The sequence below is a fragment of the Artemia franciscana genome, chromosome 10, assembly GCF_032884065.1.
Source record: "Artemia franciscana chromosome 10, ASM3288406v1, whole genome shotgun sequence".
In the NCBI taxonomy this organism is placed as follows: domain Eukaryota; kingdom Metazoa; phylum Arthropoda; class Branchiopoda; order Anostraca; family Artemiidae; genus Artemia; species Artemia franciscana.
Window position 1 is genome coordinate 38,205,732 of NC_088872.1, and position 19,970 is coordinate 38,225,701.

The 19,970-nt window shown below is 35.1% G+C and overlaps 1 protein-coding gene across 3 annotated transcripts in view; it reads left to right on the forward strand.

The window, feature by feature from the left end:
• LOC136032165 (triple functional domain protein-like) overlaps positions 1-19,970 on the forward strand; it is a 393,821-nt gene that overhangs the window by 349,344 nt on the left and 24,507 nt on the right. For all 3 annotated transcript variants that reach the window (XM_065712353.1, XM_065712354.1, XM_065712355.1), the window contains exons 36-39: positions 2,317-2,675; positions 7,082-7,241; positions 15,035-15,262; positions 19,323-19,511. In XM_065712353.1, coding sequence (XP_065568425.1) covers positions 2,317-2,675; positions 7,082-7,241; positions 15,035-15,262; positions 19,323-19,511 — 936 coding nt within the window. The remainder of the gene's footprint in view (positions 1-2,316; positions 2,676-7,081; positions 7,242-15,034; positions 15,263-19,322; positions 19,512-19,970) is intronic.

The window sequence follows — 19,970 nt, forward strand, 5'->3', positions numbered from 1 at the left end:
AGTAAGTTGTACGAAAAGTTTAGTTTGAGTCCACTTCCTTCGGCTAAAACAAATAAAAAAAAAATTAACATGACTAAGTCACGTCTTACGGATGGTTTACTACCAAAAAATCATAAAAGATTTAACGTGAAGAGGAGATTCATTGGAAGTTGTAAAGAGTAGTTCCAAACAGAGTAAGATGTAGGAGGAATATTAACAGTTATTTCAGTGTCTGATGGCTTGATGCTTGGATGAGCCATTTTTTTTTGTGTATACAAATTTTAATATTAATAGGTTATTGTTGTTTTATACGGTGGTCAATATTAAAGCAAAATGAGATGTTAGCCTTTGAGTTTGATAAACGTATCGCTTAACAGTTTTTTTTTCTTTTTTTTTTTTTAACCTGTACACTAAAGAAATTCGCCACAGAGCCGAGGATAACTTTTCAAATGAATGAAAAGTCAGGTTATTTTAATGCTACAAAATATCATGGCAGAGAATTTAGTTGCAATATTAAATCAAAATGTCGTCTTAACTTTGGAGTTTGGTTAAAAGCTTAGCTTAAAAGGCTTCAAAATTAGAATTCTAAACAAACGTACAGGTAATGATTGTTTGTATTATTGCTTTACATTTATCTTTTATTTTATTTTTTTGCTGGCAAGCTAGACATAATTTTTATGTCATGTTAGGCTTCGAATTAGATTAAAATCTAAGCTTAAAAGTTTTTTTGCTGTTTTTTCTACCTAAAAGCAAAGTAGATGTATAGGATAATCGGATAAGCATTGTGTGTGTTTTTGCTTAAAGGTATTTTTTTATTTATTTTTCTTTTCCTTTTTTGCAGAATTTGGTGTTAACTTTGGAGTTTAATTAAAAACTTAGCTTAATTTTTTTCAATGTGTTTTACTCTGCAGTATTTGATTTCTTTTTGGTTTTTGGTTGTTTTTTTTTTGCTGAAGAGCTAAGCAAAACTTTTGGATTTTTGTGCTGCATTTTCGTCCTAGAAAGGGCTGTGATATTTAAAAATGTTATTATATTTATAAGGTATTTAATATTAAAGCAGAACACCTTTTTTTGTTTTTGAGTTAGTTAAAAAAGGTAGCTTAAATATGGCTGTTTTCATTAAAATACCGAAGAAATGAACTGAATACCAATCGTATGTATTTTCATTTCCTGGTATTTGAATGTTTTTGCATAAGAGCTCAGCGGGTCTTTTAAATTTTTGTGCCCCGTTTGATCTTACAAAGTATCGTAATATTTAAAAGTTTTGGCTATATTTATAAGATGTTTATCATCAGAGCAGAAGATCGGGCTAGCATTGGAATTTGGTTTAAATTCCCGCTTGAAAAGTTAAAGAGGGTGCATTGTAAAAACATTTAAAACAGCAAAATTACTAAAAACAGGGTGGTAATTTAAATGCTTATATTCATATTATTTCATTCAAACGAAGATTATAGTCAGTCATTGAAGGCTGGATGAAATTGAGTACGATAGTAGTAAGAATAAACGACTATAAAGGGCCTGGAAAACAACTAACCAGGGTTGCCAACTTTTTGGTCCATGAATGTGGCCCCTGAGCATCCCAAAATGTGTCATTTTTTGCTGAAATGTTGTCCATATTGAAATCTCAAAAACTAGAGGTTATTTTTTTTTTACTAGTTGTCTTATTGACCAAAAGTCGCTTTGTAAAACCCTTTCAAATTGGCCAATTAACATCAATTACAACGAAAACGAAAAAAATCAACTAAAAATGCACACAAAATGACAGTGTGGAAGCACGAAACTCATATTAAAATATAAATCCCTTTCTTTGGAGAAAACTGTTTACTTTCGACATCTCTGGCAAAATCTGGATGCGCAGAAAAAAAATACCGAGAAAAAGCACTACTTTGGTGAAAAGTGACATATTTTCTTACCAAAATATATATATCCAGTTGAGAAACGCTCTGTTTTATGTCACAAATTTACAAAACGTGTCCCGTTTTTGCCCTTTTATGTCCCAAATTTCTAAAATTTGTGACTTTTTTGCCCTTTTACGTCACTATGTCCCGGCACATGGAAATGTGTCCTTTTGACATAAAATGTGTTCATCTGGCAACACTGCAATTATCTAAAGAATTTATAAGGTTGATGTATAATTTGTCTCTTTTGTTTCAAGTCAGGCATATTATGGGACTAATTCTGGTTTCTATAAGAGCTGGAACGGAGCTAAACAAAAAGAATTAAAATTGATTTAAATTAAATGAAATTTACAATTGGGGAAACGCTCATATTACCAGAATCATATAAAAGAGTATTGTGGTTTAAATAATTATTTATTTGTATTGTTTGATTTTGAAGGAAGATGGCGGTGAATCATCGAAGGTTGAAACGGAGCACGACTGTAGTACAAATGAACGATCTCGGAGTATTGACAAGTCTCGGCCTTCTTCAGACATTGTTAGTGATGCTAGTGATTCAGCCCGAACAAGCTCCACCGAAACGGACGGTGAACGTGCTTTAACCAAACGAACTTATGTTATGAAAGAATTAATAGAGACTGAGCGTGATTATGTGAAAGATTTAAGTTTAGTGATAGAAGGATATTTCAAATTGATGCTTGACACTGAGAGTGATACTCAAATGCCAGATGACTTGAGGGAAGGGAAAGGGAAAATTGTGTTTGGAAATATTGAACAAATTTATGATTGGCACCGAGAGTAAGTTATCTTGTTGTTGTTGTATATTTATGGGTGTTTTGGCTGTTCTTATGAGTGTGGAATGGAAACATATATGACACATCCGATTTTAAAATCCAACTATTATTTTACAATACAAATGCAGCTCAAACTAAAAAAGAACTTTTTTTTATATATTATGATGATTTGAGTATGGGGTTTTACAAATGCCTTATGGGTACCGTCTTGCTTCCCTTATTTTTCAGGAAATTTCGATACTGACTTAATTGCTATTTAAAAACGAAGCACAAAGTCCATTAGTTGGCTTTGTAGCCTTATATATGTCAAGTTAAAAGTGACAAATGTTAAGATTAAAATTCATATGCAAGGACACAAGGTTGCCGGACGAAAATTTCAACGAAAAGTGCCTGAAGCCTCATTTAACAGCAATATGAGCCAGGATTTTAAAACTTGTTGGTGGAGGACCCCTTGAAGCTATTTGAAGGGTATTTTTCACTCTTTCCCTGTAAACAGAGTGACATAGTGGATAGTTTACATTTTAGTTCCTTTATTGAGTGCTACCTTTATTTTCTTTTAATGATCACATCCTCCAACCCTTCCTCCCCCTGGGTAAGACCTTGCACAAAAACGTGCATCATGATTCAGAGTATATCACATCAATGCAAAATAGATATGCAAGCTTGCCAATTGAAAAGTACCAGTATTGCATTCTCATAATACTGAAATAGCTCTAAAAGTGGTGCTTCTGTTCAGTTCTCATCTTATAAAGCTTATAATTCGTTTTGCCTTTTGTTACGTCTTGTGTATCAGTTTTCCTTGTTTTTATGATGCCCTTCATTGTTATCCTCTGCCCCTAGGTTTAGCACCTTTTAAATATTTTTCTATTCTGGTCTTGAACATACAAAAGAAGGCTCGACGGCTCCAAGTAGCCTTGTTTTCTTCTCCAGCTGACCTTCTCCAGCTTTGCAAATGTTTTAATATTTTAATGTAGTGATTATGCTGTAGTTCCTTTTTTCTCTCTCCTTCTTATTCTTGATTATGTAATTTTTTTCTTTACCACGAATGTAAAATTGAGCCGGCTTAAGATCGGTGAGATAGCTATAAATGTATTTTAAGATAAAATCCAGTATCGATTGCCTAAAGTGATCGGTCTGAGATTCCAAAGCCAACTTTCTCTTTTGAAGGACCAATCTTGTAAGCGCAACAGCGCAGAGAGAAAGACGATAAGTTATAAAAGGATACTAGTCCTGACGGCTTTCCATGGGAAAAAGCTTTCTTAGATACAGACAGTCAAAGTGAGAACTCAGACGACAAAGGAAATGAGATTACGCTTTTGAATGATAGAACTCTAATCCGGGAATGGGAACTATCTATCGTTTATCTAGATACACATCTCAGTCATTAAAAAGAGCTATCATTGCTGTCACGCCCAAAGGTCTTATCTGAAAATTTATACTTCCAAGATAATTGCCAAAAAAAACGTTCCCTAAGCCTTTCTCAAAAGGAAGATCAGAAGAGTGATTGAGATGAGAAAAATCAATTGTGACAGACCATACATTGCCGTGCCGATCCTACCTTTGAGAACAACTTTACAAACCCTATTAAGCGGTTCCGCTATTTCAGAAGTGTGGAAATGTTAGATTCGACCCAAAGGTGAATCAAGAGCAATATCTTTGGGGGTGGGGGGCAAAGTGACAAGGACGCCAATAATTTATCAAATTGGCCAGTTTATTTTTAAAAAAGATTTAAAAAAAGGAATGAGGGCTCCAGAAAAATCTTGTGGTAAGGTCACCCCCTTAATCCGTCCCTGATACGACCTTTGGGTGTAAGAGTGACATCATTTTAAATGGGTACACAATTGCCTAAATTACATAGTTGTAATAGACTGGCTTAGTGACGTAACTTGAAGAAACCACAAAAGCTGTGCGAAGCTGAGAAAACTGTATAAATAGATGGCAAGCACATAGCTAGAAAGGACCATTTGAGTATATTCCTTTGACCTCCTCCCCACTAAATTCTAGCCTTACGTATTTGTATGAATGTCATCAAGTCCTCCCTATGCTTTACAATTTCTCAAGATTAGGATTTAGGAAGCAGTTGTAAAGCCAATATGTCATTAAAACTTAAGCTGAGGAAAATAGATCAAATTAAAGCCATGTCCATTTTGTTTTTTATTGCAGCGAAAGAAAGTCGGATATATTTAGAGTACTTGAGCGTCTCAAGAAAAACAACATTAACACAAATTTAGGTCGTTGTAAATACGCAGCAAGAATTCAGGTTGGATTGACAGTTTGTTCCTCAAAACGTAACCACATAAAAACAACGAAATAGAAATTCCAGTTGGACTATCTGAATGGAGTGTTATGTAATGTTTATATCAATGAATACTGGTTTTTAATTTTTGAATTAAAAAAGCTATCAGTCTCATAGTTAGAAATTGGAATAATGCTATACTCCATTTCGATAAAGTACGTCTACAATTCAAGTCATCTTATTTAAAGAGCTTGGTAAACATTATTTTTGATTACTTTAGAGGCAACCTATAGGTCAGTAAATCAACATTTAATATCTTTTCAGTTTCTATTATGTACAATAATTTGTGTAAAAGAAAATGTTCTTTTTAATAGATTTTTACGTCAATGAATCCGAGTTGCAGCGGTTGCTAGCAAGCTAGTAATAAAGTGTTATAACCATGATTTTTTTTTCAAATATAAAATGCTACCTTTTTTCAAACACAGTCAATTTTCATTTTTTTTTCGTAGGCTATAATGCAGCGAAGGTAGCAGTAAAAAGTGATAAAATTAAAGTCAACTAGAAAATTTGAATTTTAACTGAGTCATGTGAACCTATCGTTATAACTTCAGTAATTCCATCGTCGATGTATCAAGGCTCCACCGTAATGGACCTCTAAATGGTGAAGATTTGATGATGTAATAGATCACATGAAAACCAAAGAGAAACTTTAAATAAAATATTTTTTTAAGAAATAAACACAAGGAATTACTCATTAATATAGTGTCAAAATTTCAGTTTTTAGGAAATAATTGAGACAAAAATTCGGTAACGATTTCTCGAGTTTGTTTTAAAAGCACATACAGCTTAAGTAACGAATATGGTACAAAAAGAACTCATATTGCTATACTCCCAGGAGCCAGTAAAGATATTTTAAGAAATCCAAGAGAATTTAGATTTCCCGTAGGCAGACTTCGCATGATAAATTAATATTATCTTTTAACGAAGCGGGCTGAACGGTTCAAAGATAGTTTTTTTTTTGTATTTGAGCGCTATGTTCTTGTGGTTGAAGCATAACTTAATTAAGTCTTGCGTTTTATCAGCAAAGACAAGGTGCACGGAGACCTCATAAAATAGGACCACTGATTGCTGATACCGTATTAAGGTCTTTTTATATAAAAATATTAGCAATTATGGTATGGCTTTTGTAGTTACAATTGCTTGACTCTGTACTCCAAGTAAAAACTAACTGCCTAAAGGCCAATTCCCAACGATATTTTGCTAAGGTTGATATTTAGCTAGAGCTAGTTTGAGCTAGTCGTATTTCTCATGGGATTTTCTGATTGACTGAAGAATTCTATCAAAAATTCTGATAGGCTCAATTTAGCCCTAATTTAATCTCAATATTAGTAAACGGACCTTAATTTCTCTCTATCGTTGCGCTCGGTATTAAAGACGTTTTTTCAATAGTATGTAAATTTTAGTTTCTTCCATATTATAAATACAGTTTGGCCAGTCTTGTTTCTGAATAGAAAGCCCATACCTCACTATTTGAAAATACCTGCCAAATAAGACGCCTCTTCAATGATCGCTGGTAGATGGCTTTATCAAATGCTGTTTGCCAAAAGCTAAGGTTTCGTAAATTATGATGAGTGTGCCTAGAATATCAGCCTAGACTAGTTCAAAGTAGAAAAGAGGTACTTCGCTTAGAGTCTGTAATTACTTACAAAACGCATCGTACTTAGGTACTACAGATGGCTTTTTTTACATATTGAATACCCGAGTCCCCCCTTTTTTAAATGGGTCTATTACGCCGAGCAAGGTAATGAAATGTCTCCCTATTTTGCTTTTTCCAATCAGTCATAATACATCTTTGTATTATATGTTTGTATACACATTTGGTTTGGGATGGGGGTCATTGGCGGAGTAGTGTACTCATTGGCACCAATTGGGGGGAGGGTAAATTGCCACCTCAGATATTTAAGAAATGCCTTTCTTGGTGTTTTCATTGAAAGAACGGAATTATCTCGTTCGCTATAGATTTTGAAAAATAACCCAAAATGGAAGAAAAATCTTTGCACCCCTACAATATTGTGAATTGGCTAATGTTGCTGTATCACACTTTTAACTAATCTATGCCTTCGCTATGCATAGTTTTTTTTTAATTGTTCTAATGCTTCTTCTATTACTTGCAGTGTTTTTCTTGCCGCATTGGAAAAGTGTGTAGAGAATCCAGCTGATTTAGGCCCTCTCTTCAAAAAACATGAGCGGAAGTTTATGATGTATGTTGTTTACTGCCAAAACAAGCCCAAGTCGGAATTCATCGTTTCCGAATATATAGATACATATTTCGAGGTATGTCTTTTGAATTTGGTCGCTTCTGAATATATAGATACATATTTCGAGGTATGTCTTTTGAATTTGATTTTTACACACTTTTTTACTACGATTCCACGGAGTGTAGCCAAAATACTACGTGGAATCTGATAAAAAAAAAAAGCGATCTCAGGTTCGTCTCGAAAACGAAAAAACGATGCCAATCAGTAAATAGTAACGCTAGCTACGAAAATCTTATAAGGCATTATTATGATGAATTTCATTAATCTGTTTTTTACATCTTACTGAAGGTATAAAACTCACTTTTACTAGAATCGCATAATAATCATTTCCTGCGTTTTATACGGTTTTTTTATTTTATTGATTTACTTATTTTGCTTTTTGATTTTAAGAAAACGCTGAAATTTAACAAACAAAAACGAAACTGAATCTCTGTTTTTTCAATTTTGAAATTATAATGTAATTGCATTTGTTTAAGACTTAAAAAAAAAGAACAAAGCAACATCTAAAACCGGAAATGTAACGTCACGATGACAAGTGAGTGGAGGGCGAAGGCCCGAGCTGTTGACTTAGTCAGCTGAGCGAAAGAAATTGAAGCTAGGCTACGAACCGAGCGATCTGAGGGAGGGACAAAAAGCTGGCTAAGCATATTCATTTGTCAGTATCTCCGTGCATGTAAGACCGATTCGTTAATTGTTTGTTGGCTCTTTAACTCTTTTCACTCTTGCAGTAAGAGCCGATCCTTCGGTGCCTGGACGCTTGTTATCACGGCGTCACATTTTAAGTTGTTGTCGTTTTTTTTCAGTCCTTTTTTATATTCTTTTACCTTTATCGTGATACCAAGAGTATCTCATATCAAACTGTATATTGAATAGTTTAGCCTGTTTTTTAGCGCATAAACATTAAACTCAATGCGCACTTGATTTGTTTAGAAAACGCTAAAACTTATAGTTAGTCTTGAGAGTAGCCATCCATCATGTATTTCAAATCCTGTCTTATTTTTTCTTTTCTTTATTTTTGGACGTAAAAAGGATAAAAGTCTTAGCTTTATGACTGTACCGGAAACAAGATTTATAATGCGACAAAATTATATTTGGGATGTTTTCTGAATCTTTAATTTAAGAAAATTAGATTATTTTTTAGGAAATAAATTCTTTGGAAATGAAGTCTTTGGGAAAAAACTAAATTATTCCCTTCAAATATTTTGAAAAACATTTAAATGATTCTTTTAAATTGTATATTTACTTGATTTTTTGTAGTTGTTGTTCGTTTTATTAAAGTTTTAAACTTGGATCATCGTATATAAGGTTTAAAAAGGTAAAATTGTGTATGTGTCCCGTGATGAGGATCACCATGATGGTGTGTGGCATCGTTTTTCAACCTTTTAAATGTTTCAACCGCCTTACTATCTGGACGACGTGTGATGGACTTAAAGAAAATGGAAATTACTGTTTTCTTGTTTCCATTCAGCATAAGAAATGCCAATCTTTATTTGTTTTCTTTTTGAAGAAAAAAAACAGTCATGTTTAATTGGAAAACTCAGTTCTAAATTTCACTAGCATAACATAAAAGGAACCTGTGTGGGTGGAGTTTGAAGTGAATGAAAAGTATTTTTGTTCCAATATTATGTGTTTTGAACGTACCGGAAACTAGACTTTGAGTAAGAAGGAACGCTATCTCAAATTCCTTTCAAAGTTTTAATTTTGGAAAACGGTTACACTTTTGTCCTTGAATATACATTTTTTGGAAAAGTTTAAATATTCAGTCCTTGGATTCTAATTAGATATTTTTACTTGGTCATGTAATCAGCATCGGTGGTTTGAATTGAAAGGCTGGGGAGTACACATGTTCCCCCACTCTTGATTTTTGACCCCCTCCCCATAGATTTTCAATTGAGTGTTTTCATTGAAAAATACTTTTTTGGTATTTTCACTGAAAAATTAAAAAGATAACAAAAATGCCCCATCCCTAGATTTTGAAAAAAGTCAATCTGGTGATTTTATTTAATATCAATGAAATTTTTTCTGATTTTTTTTTTCTACAATGAACTATAATTTTTTTTTTCTAGAGGCTTCTTCACGACAGTGAAGAAGTAAAATACGACAAAAGTAGCATAAGCTTAACAAAAGCATATGATTTACACAACTTTCAAGGTTCTATAGATTTTAGCTAAAAAAAAATAAAAGAGATACTGAGTCTCCATAAATTTCTTTTCGTGTAATTTTATCCAGAGTAAGCCAGGCCAAACTACCCTTTTGCCTAGTATGGACATCTGAGGTACCAAAGCCAGAAGGACATAGTTAGTGATTGTTGGGTATATAATTCTATGTGTCTGTTTAACACCATTTATTTGACATGATAAGCCCATCATAAGGTCTTTTGCTTAGGATTAAGGTTACTCTAGTTGAAGCTTCATAGTTCAAATTGGATTATTTCTGTATTTCTGTGTTTTAAATTACAAGTTTTATTCTAGCTTTCTCATAAAGTTATTTCAAACTAAATAACCTTTGAATCTAAATAACTTACGTGGTACAATACATCAAAAGTAACAAAAGAAAAACAAAAAGGCATGTGATGCATTTAGATCATGGCTGTATTTAAAGGGGGTTCCACGCTACATTTGAATCTATGTAACGTTATTCCCGTGTCTTGATATTTTCATTAATTTTTTTTTAGTTTTTCGGTTTGGTTTCTAGATCTTTTTAAATGGCTTTTTTGTACTTTAAAATCTGACATGTTATACGGAGACATAATTTGTAAGGAATAAACGGTTGTTTCCTGGTCTTACTGGCCGTAGCCCTTCTTCAAGGGCTTACCTCCTTAATCGTTTCTAGCTTAATTTAATGACTTTTATCGTTAAGGACTGATGAGAATATATTGTATTCGCATATAGCTTATTAAAATTGCTATTATTACAATCAAAACTACTTCAACAGTGAATTCCAGGGGCATATGTGTGAATTCTGACAGGGCCTTGTTAGTGTTTTTGCTATGATCAGACTATAACAACCAGAATAAGTGTGAGTCTTGTCCTTGTCTTTCTTTTAACCTTTCCTTTCTCATTGGATATCATGTGCTACTTTCTGTATCTCAGTTTGATAGAATCGTCCTGTCCCTAGATGCACATTTTTTTATCAGACGATAGCAGATTTTCATTGCATTCTTGTCTTTTATTTTGGCTCCATTTTTATGGCACTTGGTATTAACCAAGTGACAAATAGCGATCGCAAATCTGTCGGTCTGTCTGACTGTCCCGGTTTTGCTACTTTAAGCACTTCCAGGTAAGCTAGGACGATGAAATTTGGCAGGCGTATCAGGGATCGGACCAGAATAAATTAGAAATAGTCGTTTTCTCGATTTGACTATCGGGGGGGGGGGCGGTTAATTTGGAAAAAATAGAAAAATGAATTATTTTTAACTTATGAACCGGTGTAGGATCTTAATGAAATTTGATGTTTGGAAGAATATTGTGTCACAGAGCTCTCATTTTAAATTCCGACCAGATCCGGTGACGTTGGGGGGAGTTGGAGGGGGGAACCTAAAATCTTGGAAAACTCTTAGAGTGGAGGGATTTGGATGAAACTTGGTGGGAAAAATAAGCACAAGTCCTAGATACGTGATTGACATAACCAGAATGGATCTTCTCTGTTTGGGGGAGTTGGGGGAAGGGTGAATTCTGAAAAATTAGAAAAATGGGGTATCTTTAACTTACGAACGGGTGATCGGATCTAGATGAAATCAGATATTTAGAAGGATATCGTGTCCCAAAGCTCTTATTTTAAATCCTGACCGGATCTAGTGACATTGGGGGGGAGGAACCTAAAATCTTGGAAAACGCTTAGAGTGGAGGGATCGGGACGAAACTCAGTAGGAAAAATAAGCAGAAGTTCTAGATACGTGATTGATATGATTGGAGCGGTTTCGTTCTATTTCGGGGAGTTGGGGGGGAGGGTTAATTCTGGAAAATAAGAAAAAATGACGGATTTTTAACTTACGAAGGAGTGATCGGATCTTCATGAAACTTCATATTTAGAAATACCCCGTAACTCTGATTTCTTGTTTTAAATCCCGATTGGATCCAGCGTCATTCGGGGGGCGGGGGGCGGAAATATTGTAAAATACTTAAAGCGGAGAGATCAGGATGAAACTGGGTGGGAAGAATAAAAACAAGTCCAAGGTACGTGACTGACATAACCGGACCGGATCCGCTCTCTTTGGTGGAGTTGGGGGGGGGGGAATAATTCGGAAAAATTAGAAAAAGAGAGACATTTGTAACTTACGAACAGGTGATCAGATCTTAATGAAATTTGGTATTTAGAAGGAACTTGTCTCAGAGCTCTTATTTCAAGTCTCGACCAGATCTGTTGACATTGGGGGAGTTGGAGGGGAAAACCGGAATTCTTGGAAAATGTGAAGATTGGGGTATCTTTATCATATGAATAGGTGATCGGATCTTTTATATATAGAAGGATCTTATGTCTTCTATGCTCCATTTTCGACTCAAATCGGATCCGTGGACATAAAGGGTTGGAGGGGGGGGGGGAAACATAAATCTTGGAAAACGCTTAGAGTGGAGAGATCGGGATGAAACTTGATGGGGAGAATAAGTACAAGTTCTAGATACGTGATTGACATAATTTGAACGGATCCGTTCTCTTTGGGGGAGCTGGGGGGTGTTAATTTGGAAAAATTAGAAAAATTGAGGTATTTTTAACTTAAGAAAGGGTGACCAGATCTTAATAAAATTTGATATTTTGAAGGACCCATGTCTCAGAGCTCTTATTTCAAATCCCGACCAGATCTGTTGACATTGGGGGGAGTTGGAGGGGGAAATCGGAAATCTTGGAAAACGCTTAGAGTGGAGGAATCGGAATAAAGCTTGGTCGGTAGAATAAGCAAATGTCGTAGATTCGTGATTGAAGTAATCGTACTGGATTCGCTCTCCTTGGGGAAGTTAGGGGGTGGGGTTCAGTGCTTTGGCGAGTTTGGTGCTTCTGGACGTGCTAGGACGATGAAAATTGGTCGGCGTGACAGAGAGCTGCAGAAATTGACTTGATAAAGTTATTTTCCCTGATTCTACCATCTAGGGGGCTGAAGGGATAGAAAAGTTAGAAAAAAATGAGGTATTTGTAACATACAAGTGGGTGATCGGATCTTTATGAATTTCGACATTTAGAAGGACATCGTGAATCAGAGCTCTTATTGTAAATTCCAACCGGCATTAAGCCTCTGATTTTACTTCTAAGTCAATTCATTGATACCATGTGATCCCTTGGCTCTTGGCTGTTCTTGCCTCGTCACAAGTGCCATATGAGCTCTTAGCTCTTGTTTGAAGGGTAAAATGTTTTAAAATGTACTGTAGGACTAAAATTCAATTGAATTCTGGTTCTGTATACATAGTTATACATAGTTATATGTATAAGAAGGTGTGAATTAAATTCGAAGCATTTGTCATTGTCGTTCTTATTATAAAATAGTATTTCTCTTATTATTCTTATAATCCTATTTCTCTTATTATAAATAGGAATAATAGATACGTTTACGCTTAAAATAGCAGAAAATACCTGAAAGGGATGGGGCTGTTGCTCTCCCCTATCTCCGGATTGTAATGTTCAAGTGATTGCTGGCACTTTACTGGAAACATTAGATTTTTGCATTTTCCACATTTCTGTTGACAACAACAAAAAATACTTTTTTTTAGAATTGATAAAACATTTATAGTCACCAATTGGACATCTGTTATGCTGCAATAGGTTTCCAGTTTTCCCAATCAACTCCCCCTGCTCCCTCCCTTGAACTTTCTCTCCCTCCTGTGTCTATGGTGAAAGAATCAACAAATATGTCAAATACCTACAACAGAGACAAATTATACGAAAATATAAGAGAAATCGTCAAAATCTCGGCATTTCATTGGGGCTCAAGCTTGAATACAGATCAAAATTAGATAGAAAAGAGTTTAAATGTAAAGCCATTATCAGATCTAGATGGCTACAAAATTTTAAATCTATTTGCAAAGGATAAAAAAAAAAGAATATTCAGTAAAAAAAAAGAAAAACTGTGCTATCAATATCTAGTTGGTGCTTGGTAATGGGTGGCAATGTATGTGTACAGAGTTGGATGGTTGATTATAGACGCTTATCTTATGTCTAGGATTAGGGTGTTTGTAGTAAGGTGGATTTAATAATATTGCATATAAATGTATTGTACTGCCTAATTTACCACGGTCACTCCCATGGCTAGTTTTCTGCTAAAAGGAAGCAATCTATTGGACAGAGACATGCAACATTATTTCACGTCTGAAAACGTCAAATGTAGTTGCTTTCTTATTTTTTTTGTTTATGTTTTGGGGTATCAGTCGGCTGCTAAACCGTGATCAAATTTGGCTATGTTAAGTTTGCCACTTTTGCCAGTGTACCTGCTGTTGGTTTCTCATATGTATTTGAAGCTAAGAATCATTTTGTTTCCAATTTCTATCAGGGAGAGTGCCTTGTTAGCAGGAATATTACAGTAGGTTCAAAGACAGGGTAGAGGGGTCGCATACTTATATGAAGCCGACTACATAATGCTGATTTGAATTTCAGGTTTAGAGTGATTTGTGTCTGGAAACAAATTGTTTCAAAATCAGTGGAAGATTTTGTGCCAGTTTGTTCTTTGGCAAGCCCATTATGGGCTTGCCCATTATGGGCTATACAATCAAGCCCATGCTTGTATGCAGGATGCATTTTTGAAAGTAACAACATTTATTGAGTGTGAGAAAATAGCGAATGAAATTGGTTCTAAGGACAAAACACATATTTTGAGACCGCCTTTAAAGAAAGCGTTTTTTAGTTGTTTTTTTTTTGTAGAAAAACTCGGTTTTGTTGCCATATCATTATGTAGTTTTCGAGGGGCTGAAAACTATACCGTTTAATGAATGGCGGAAAAACCAAAACCAGACTGTTTCTCCCGCAACACTTTCGTTCGGCAAAGCCGACCGAAAGCTGCCATAACACCACGTTAACCAGGCAACGTGAATCTTATTCATGCTGGGAAAGGTTAATCTTTATCATGCCACCTTGTCTTAATTTATTCATATAAGAGCTAGTAGATAATGGACTTGAGAGAGTGAGGACTATTGTAAGATATCATGCAGATGCACATAGAATAATAAATGAGAATCTATGAAGAAGGAAAGCTGAAGTATCGACAAATTACGACAAGTATAAGACCTGTTTTAGTAACACATGTGCTTGTTATAGCCTGGCCTAAGTAAAAAAGCCACTGCACAATCTCGTAAGATTTTTTTCTATAAGCTGTTGGAATATAGTGACAAGATGGTTTTGATAATAATTGGTAACTATTGAATTAAGTTTGAATTAACATATTTATGATTTATGAAAACTTGCGAAATTCAGGTGTTAAAATTCTTGGGATCACTCACGGATAGTGGTCAGAATCTTTGATGTTATTTTTGGCCATTCAGTTCTCTTTTTTCTAGTCCTGAAAATAATTTCACTTCTTAGGATACAAGTTTTAGGCATGGCTGTTTTTTTTATTTCAAACTTTACGGTTGACGTTAAAGGCGGACCAAACCGTCGCATAAACTTTTCACAACGGAGCTCAGTTGGGTGGCTTTATTATTAACGTATATTTTTCTTTTGCTGTGAATAATTATGTAAGCGTTCTAATATATGGACGGTTTCAACAAAGCTATTTTTCAATGCAGCTGGGAAGAAGCACTTTCTAAAAATTCCCCTTTCTTATTGATTATTTTGTAAGCACACTTCTTTTAAAGGCATGTTGTTTTTCCAAAACTAATTGATCTTTTTTAGGATTTGAGGCAAAGGCTGGGTCACCGGCTTACAGTAGCTGACCTCTTAATAAAGCCAGTTCAAAGGTTAATGAAATATAAGCTTCTACTTGGTGATCTCCTAAAATATACAGAATTGGCTAAACTGGACGACGAAGTGGCTCTGCTTAATAAGGCATGTGAGGTAATGACAGTTGTACCAAAAGAAGCAAATGATATGATGAACGTTGGGAGGCTTCAGGGCTTTGATGTAAGTTTTTTTCTGTTACATTTTTGGGGAAGAGAAGGGAGTGAAATTTATATGAATAAATTCTAAAGTAATTACAGTTCCTTGTGGGACCTTATATAACGTAAGTGGCTCCATTGCTACTTAACCCTCCTGTAACTGAACCGTCGTGCAACTGAATCCCCGTGTAAATACATCCTCGTGTAGCTGAACCCTCGTGCAACTGAGACCTTGTGCAACTGAATCCCCGTTCAACTCAACTCCATTCAACTGAACCCACATGTAAATGAACCCCCGTGCAAATGAACCCTCGTACAACTCAACCTCCATTCAACTCAACCATCATTCAACACAATATCTGTGCAACTCAACCCCTTTCAACCCAACCCTCACTAAACTCGACCCCCATGTAACTACCTTCGTGCAACTCAGCTCCCATTTAATCCAATACCCATTCAATTCAACCCTCGTACAATTCAATCCTCATGCAACTCAATCCCGTTTAACCCAATACTGTTTGACTCAACCACCATCCAGCTCAGTCCCTCTCAAATCAACAATATAGCTAGTAAATGTAATTCTTCCCGTTTTGTCGGAGGTGGTAAAAGCTGACTCGAATAAAATGGTCTTATTGATTAATTGTTTTTAGACTTTTTGTATACCGCTTCCTGCTATTCCTCCTCTGCCCCTCAAAAAAACAATAATTTATCGTTCCGTCTTATATATTTGGAAATTAGCAAAGCTTTTCATGTCCAGAGCCCGAACACACTTGAATTGAATGGTTGTAGCAGTAGCTGCACCCTAGTACAGAGGTCATTTTGTTGCCAAAACCTTAAAAACACGTTTAAAAACCAATGTCTCATAAGAAAAATTTGTCGTGAATTCTGGTTCAGGAATGGTAGCTACTACTTGCATTTATCCTAATAGTAGAACCTTATTGCAGAAACTAACCTATGGGATTTTTAAAAAGAGCTGGAAACGCTGATAAGACTCTCTTTTTCTGTTTTAGCTCTCCAGCATTAATAGGATACTAGAACATTGCAGAGAGATGTTTAAGGTTATTTCAAACCTAATATACGTATTTACGCGTTCTTTTATAATTTCGTCATAACAGCACCACCATAAAATCCCTTATGGCACCAAAATACGATTCTAGCGTCGTTTCTGGAATGTAAAGGCTTGAAACCATAAGAGGTCTACCACTGAAATCTCCTTAATCGAAAAACCTTAAGCTGGTGTTTAACATCCCGCTCTTGAAAACTCCCCGTCCCAGTTACCTTTGCAAGGGGAAAAAGAGTCCTGAAAAAACTACCAAGTGAAAAAAAGCATTCAAATACAAAGCTGATTTGTTAATGATAGAAGCTATTCATTTTCATACAGAAACTAAAATTAATTACGAAACAATTTCTTGGGAAGTCCGAATAAGTGCCTGATACCTGTACGTGTCTTATTTTTCTTTCTTTCTTTTTTACAGCACTAGTGGGTCACTGAAACATTGTAAGGGCCCAGAAATGGGTAAATATCCGAGGTTCTCGGAATTAGTGTTTTATTGCCTCCATCCCATAAAGGCGTGTATTAACTGGTCTCTGGGTTTGATTTTATATGATTAAATATTCAAACTTGCTTCTGAATATAATAACCGCTACCGTCCCAATCTCCTCTTAGAACTTTTTTTTGCAGAAGAAATTTCTGAGCCTGTAAAAATTTGGTTTCTTCCCAATACTTCACAATTATTTTTTTTTTCAGATTCTTTATTTCTGTTGAGCATTCCTAGACTAGAGGCTATATTCCGGTAAAATTTAAGCCCGACCAGAGCCTTGGGTTGAGTTAAGTCCAACAGGGCTTCATTTAAATGGGGGCTGAGTTAAATGAAAGTCCAGTTAAACGGGTGTTCAGTTGAACGAGGGTTCAGTCAAAAGGGGTTGAGTTCCACGGGTTTCAGTTGTAATAGGGTTTAGTTAAATGGGCTTCAGCTAAATGGGTTCTAAAATGAGGGTTCAGAAACAATTATTTGTATTGAAAACTTACTTGTAAACACGTCCTTTCAGGGTAAAATTGCCTTGTGTAGGGTGAAAATCGATGTCGGTATATCGAACGAAATTTCGATATCTGATATTAAAATGTCAGAACACATCAGGGATTTTCTCTCAATTTAAAGAAAAATATCTTCTTTTTCTTTTCAAATTTTAAGATGGTTAGCAGTCAAGTCAAGATTTTCGCAAAAGAAAATCTAAACTTTCCCTTTTTTCTTCAGTAGAATTTAAACCAGATGATAATTTCGCACGAATAAAGTGGAGAAACTCACAACTTATAACAAGGGTCCTCAAAACTATCTAAATGGGGTTGCTGCAAATGTTGTGATTGTCTTCGGATACTGTTTCAGTCTGTTTGGTGCAAGACAGCACTTAAAATCTAGGAGTTTGTTGAGGAGCCAGGCACCGCCCCCCATCCCTTTGCATACGTCCTTGGCTATGGCGATTGGGTTAGCGGTGAGTATGAGTTGAATCCAGATGTTAATTTAGCCTATCAACAATTTTTTAAATGCCTTTGCCAATACGTCAACAAGAACTTAATTAATGAATATGCCGGAAGATATTGGTTTTCACCTATTTTGGGATATTGACACGTCGAGGTAAGAATGATAGTTTGGAATATTAGTAATTTAAACAAGTAATTTTGATAGCGGAGAATCGGTAATTTGATAGTTTCCAAGAAACGGATGTGATCCACTTTAATACTGACCGATTCAATTCAGACATTCTTACGGACATAAACTCAATAAGACAACAAGTCGCACTAAAGCAAAAAAAAAACGGCTGAAAAAGCTAATTGTTGTATATAATTTATCTCGATTCGTCTTACTGATTCAAACAAAAAAGGGGAGTAACAGCAAAAATGTAAATCAGATCGAAATCATTATAAGAAAAAACAAAAAAAAACCTTCTCTTGAGCATTTAACGGTGCCAAATTCCTAAAAAACAAATTACACGATTTTTAGGTTGTGGTATACCTTCTGCTTGATATACGGCATCTGGAAACGAACTCTAAACTCTCGTGTCTATGTGCTAGATGACATGACCCTCTCTCGTTCTGTTCCGTGGCTTAGATGCAAAACTAGCTGCACTCCTAGTAGAATGGTCATGATAAAACGAATTAGGATTAAATAATTTCTTTAACAAAATCTGGTATAAAGGCATTCAAACAACCCTATTAATAATAATCTTTTGTTTCGCCGACTTTAAAATATTAAGCCATCTAAAAAGTGACACAGTACCACCATAATCACGATCATACCTGCCTATCAACCTTGTAGCTTTATTTTGCAGTACATTTATTCGCCTAAAATGGATACTAAAATTAGTCGCCCAAATCAAAAAAATATAAATTATGTAACTTCGTACTAAAGAATAATACAATAAAAGTAAAAAATGTTGAAAATGATTCAGATCTCCAATGACTCTGCCAACTTGTATTCCATGATGACACAATGGTTCCACCAACTTTGATTTCGATCCAGAATGAATCCCAAAGACCGATCTCTTCGAAGTGTGTGAGTAGTATGTCACTATATAAAACGACACCAGGAAGAACGGTTGCAGGACATCGGTTTTCGATGCATTTACAATGAGTAGGCTAATACGAATGAATTCATGCAGTACTCACTACTTTATTCGCCTTTAATAGGAACTCTTGTAAGCGACTTGGCTGCAATCTCAAAAGCTGTGTCGGTGGCAAATGAAGTAACTGAAGCTCCAGAAATATAGAATCACATTGTGTTTACAAACATAAGGTATAACAGAGGAAGGGCAAGCGGGACCTGAAGAACACCACGCTTTATAGAAAATGGCCGAGGAAACTTGCCATTTAAAGTCGCATATAGCTTCCTTTCAATCAAATACCAATTTAAACAGTTTAAAATACTACTCTTGAGCCTAAAAATGCAATCTTTTTCATAGAATCTTAAAATCAACTGTGTCAACAGCCTTGCTAAAATTAATTAAAAAAAAAAAAACATGCACCGTTCACTCTGATCATTTATTGCTTAAAATTATTTTGCGACAATTTAATTAGTGTTTTCTTTTAGGGTAAAATAACTGCTCAAGGGAAGTTGATTCATCACGGCCAGTTAATTTGCTCGGAAGGTGCAGGGCAAGGATTCAAGAACAAAGAGCTTCAAGTTTATTTATTTGAGCAGGCCATGATTTTTAGTGAGGTTGTTAGAGCCAGAAGTCGGTTTTCTCAGCCAGATTTCTATTACAAGACCCACATTCAGGTATCGTATCTTATTAATTGTATTGAATTTATATCGATTTTCAATGCTGTGAAACGAAAAACTCTAGGTATTACTCAATCCTTGCATATGTTATGCGTTATCTTGGGACTTACGATTCTGAAAACAAACACCATATGAAATTAATGAGTCAAAAATTATGAATTGGAGTAAGAGAAGGACAAAAAAGTAAATCTGTGAAAAGGGATGAAATGTGAATGTTATTGTAGGAATTTACACCATGCTGGCATTATCACACCAGGCACAAAAACAAAAAAAGAACAATTTAGGGGGGGGGGAGGTTGAAAAATAGAGGAATGGAAACGTGCAGAATTATTTTTTTATCTACCAAGAATTTAAGTTTGCTTTTTGTTAGTTTTTTTCAATTATTTGTTTCTCAATTCTCTATTGTTCTCATATTTGTTTTTGGGCTTTTCATTTTTGTATCTATTGCATTAACAG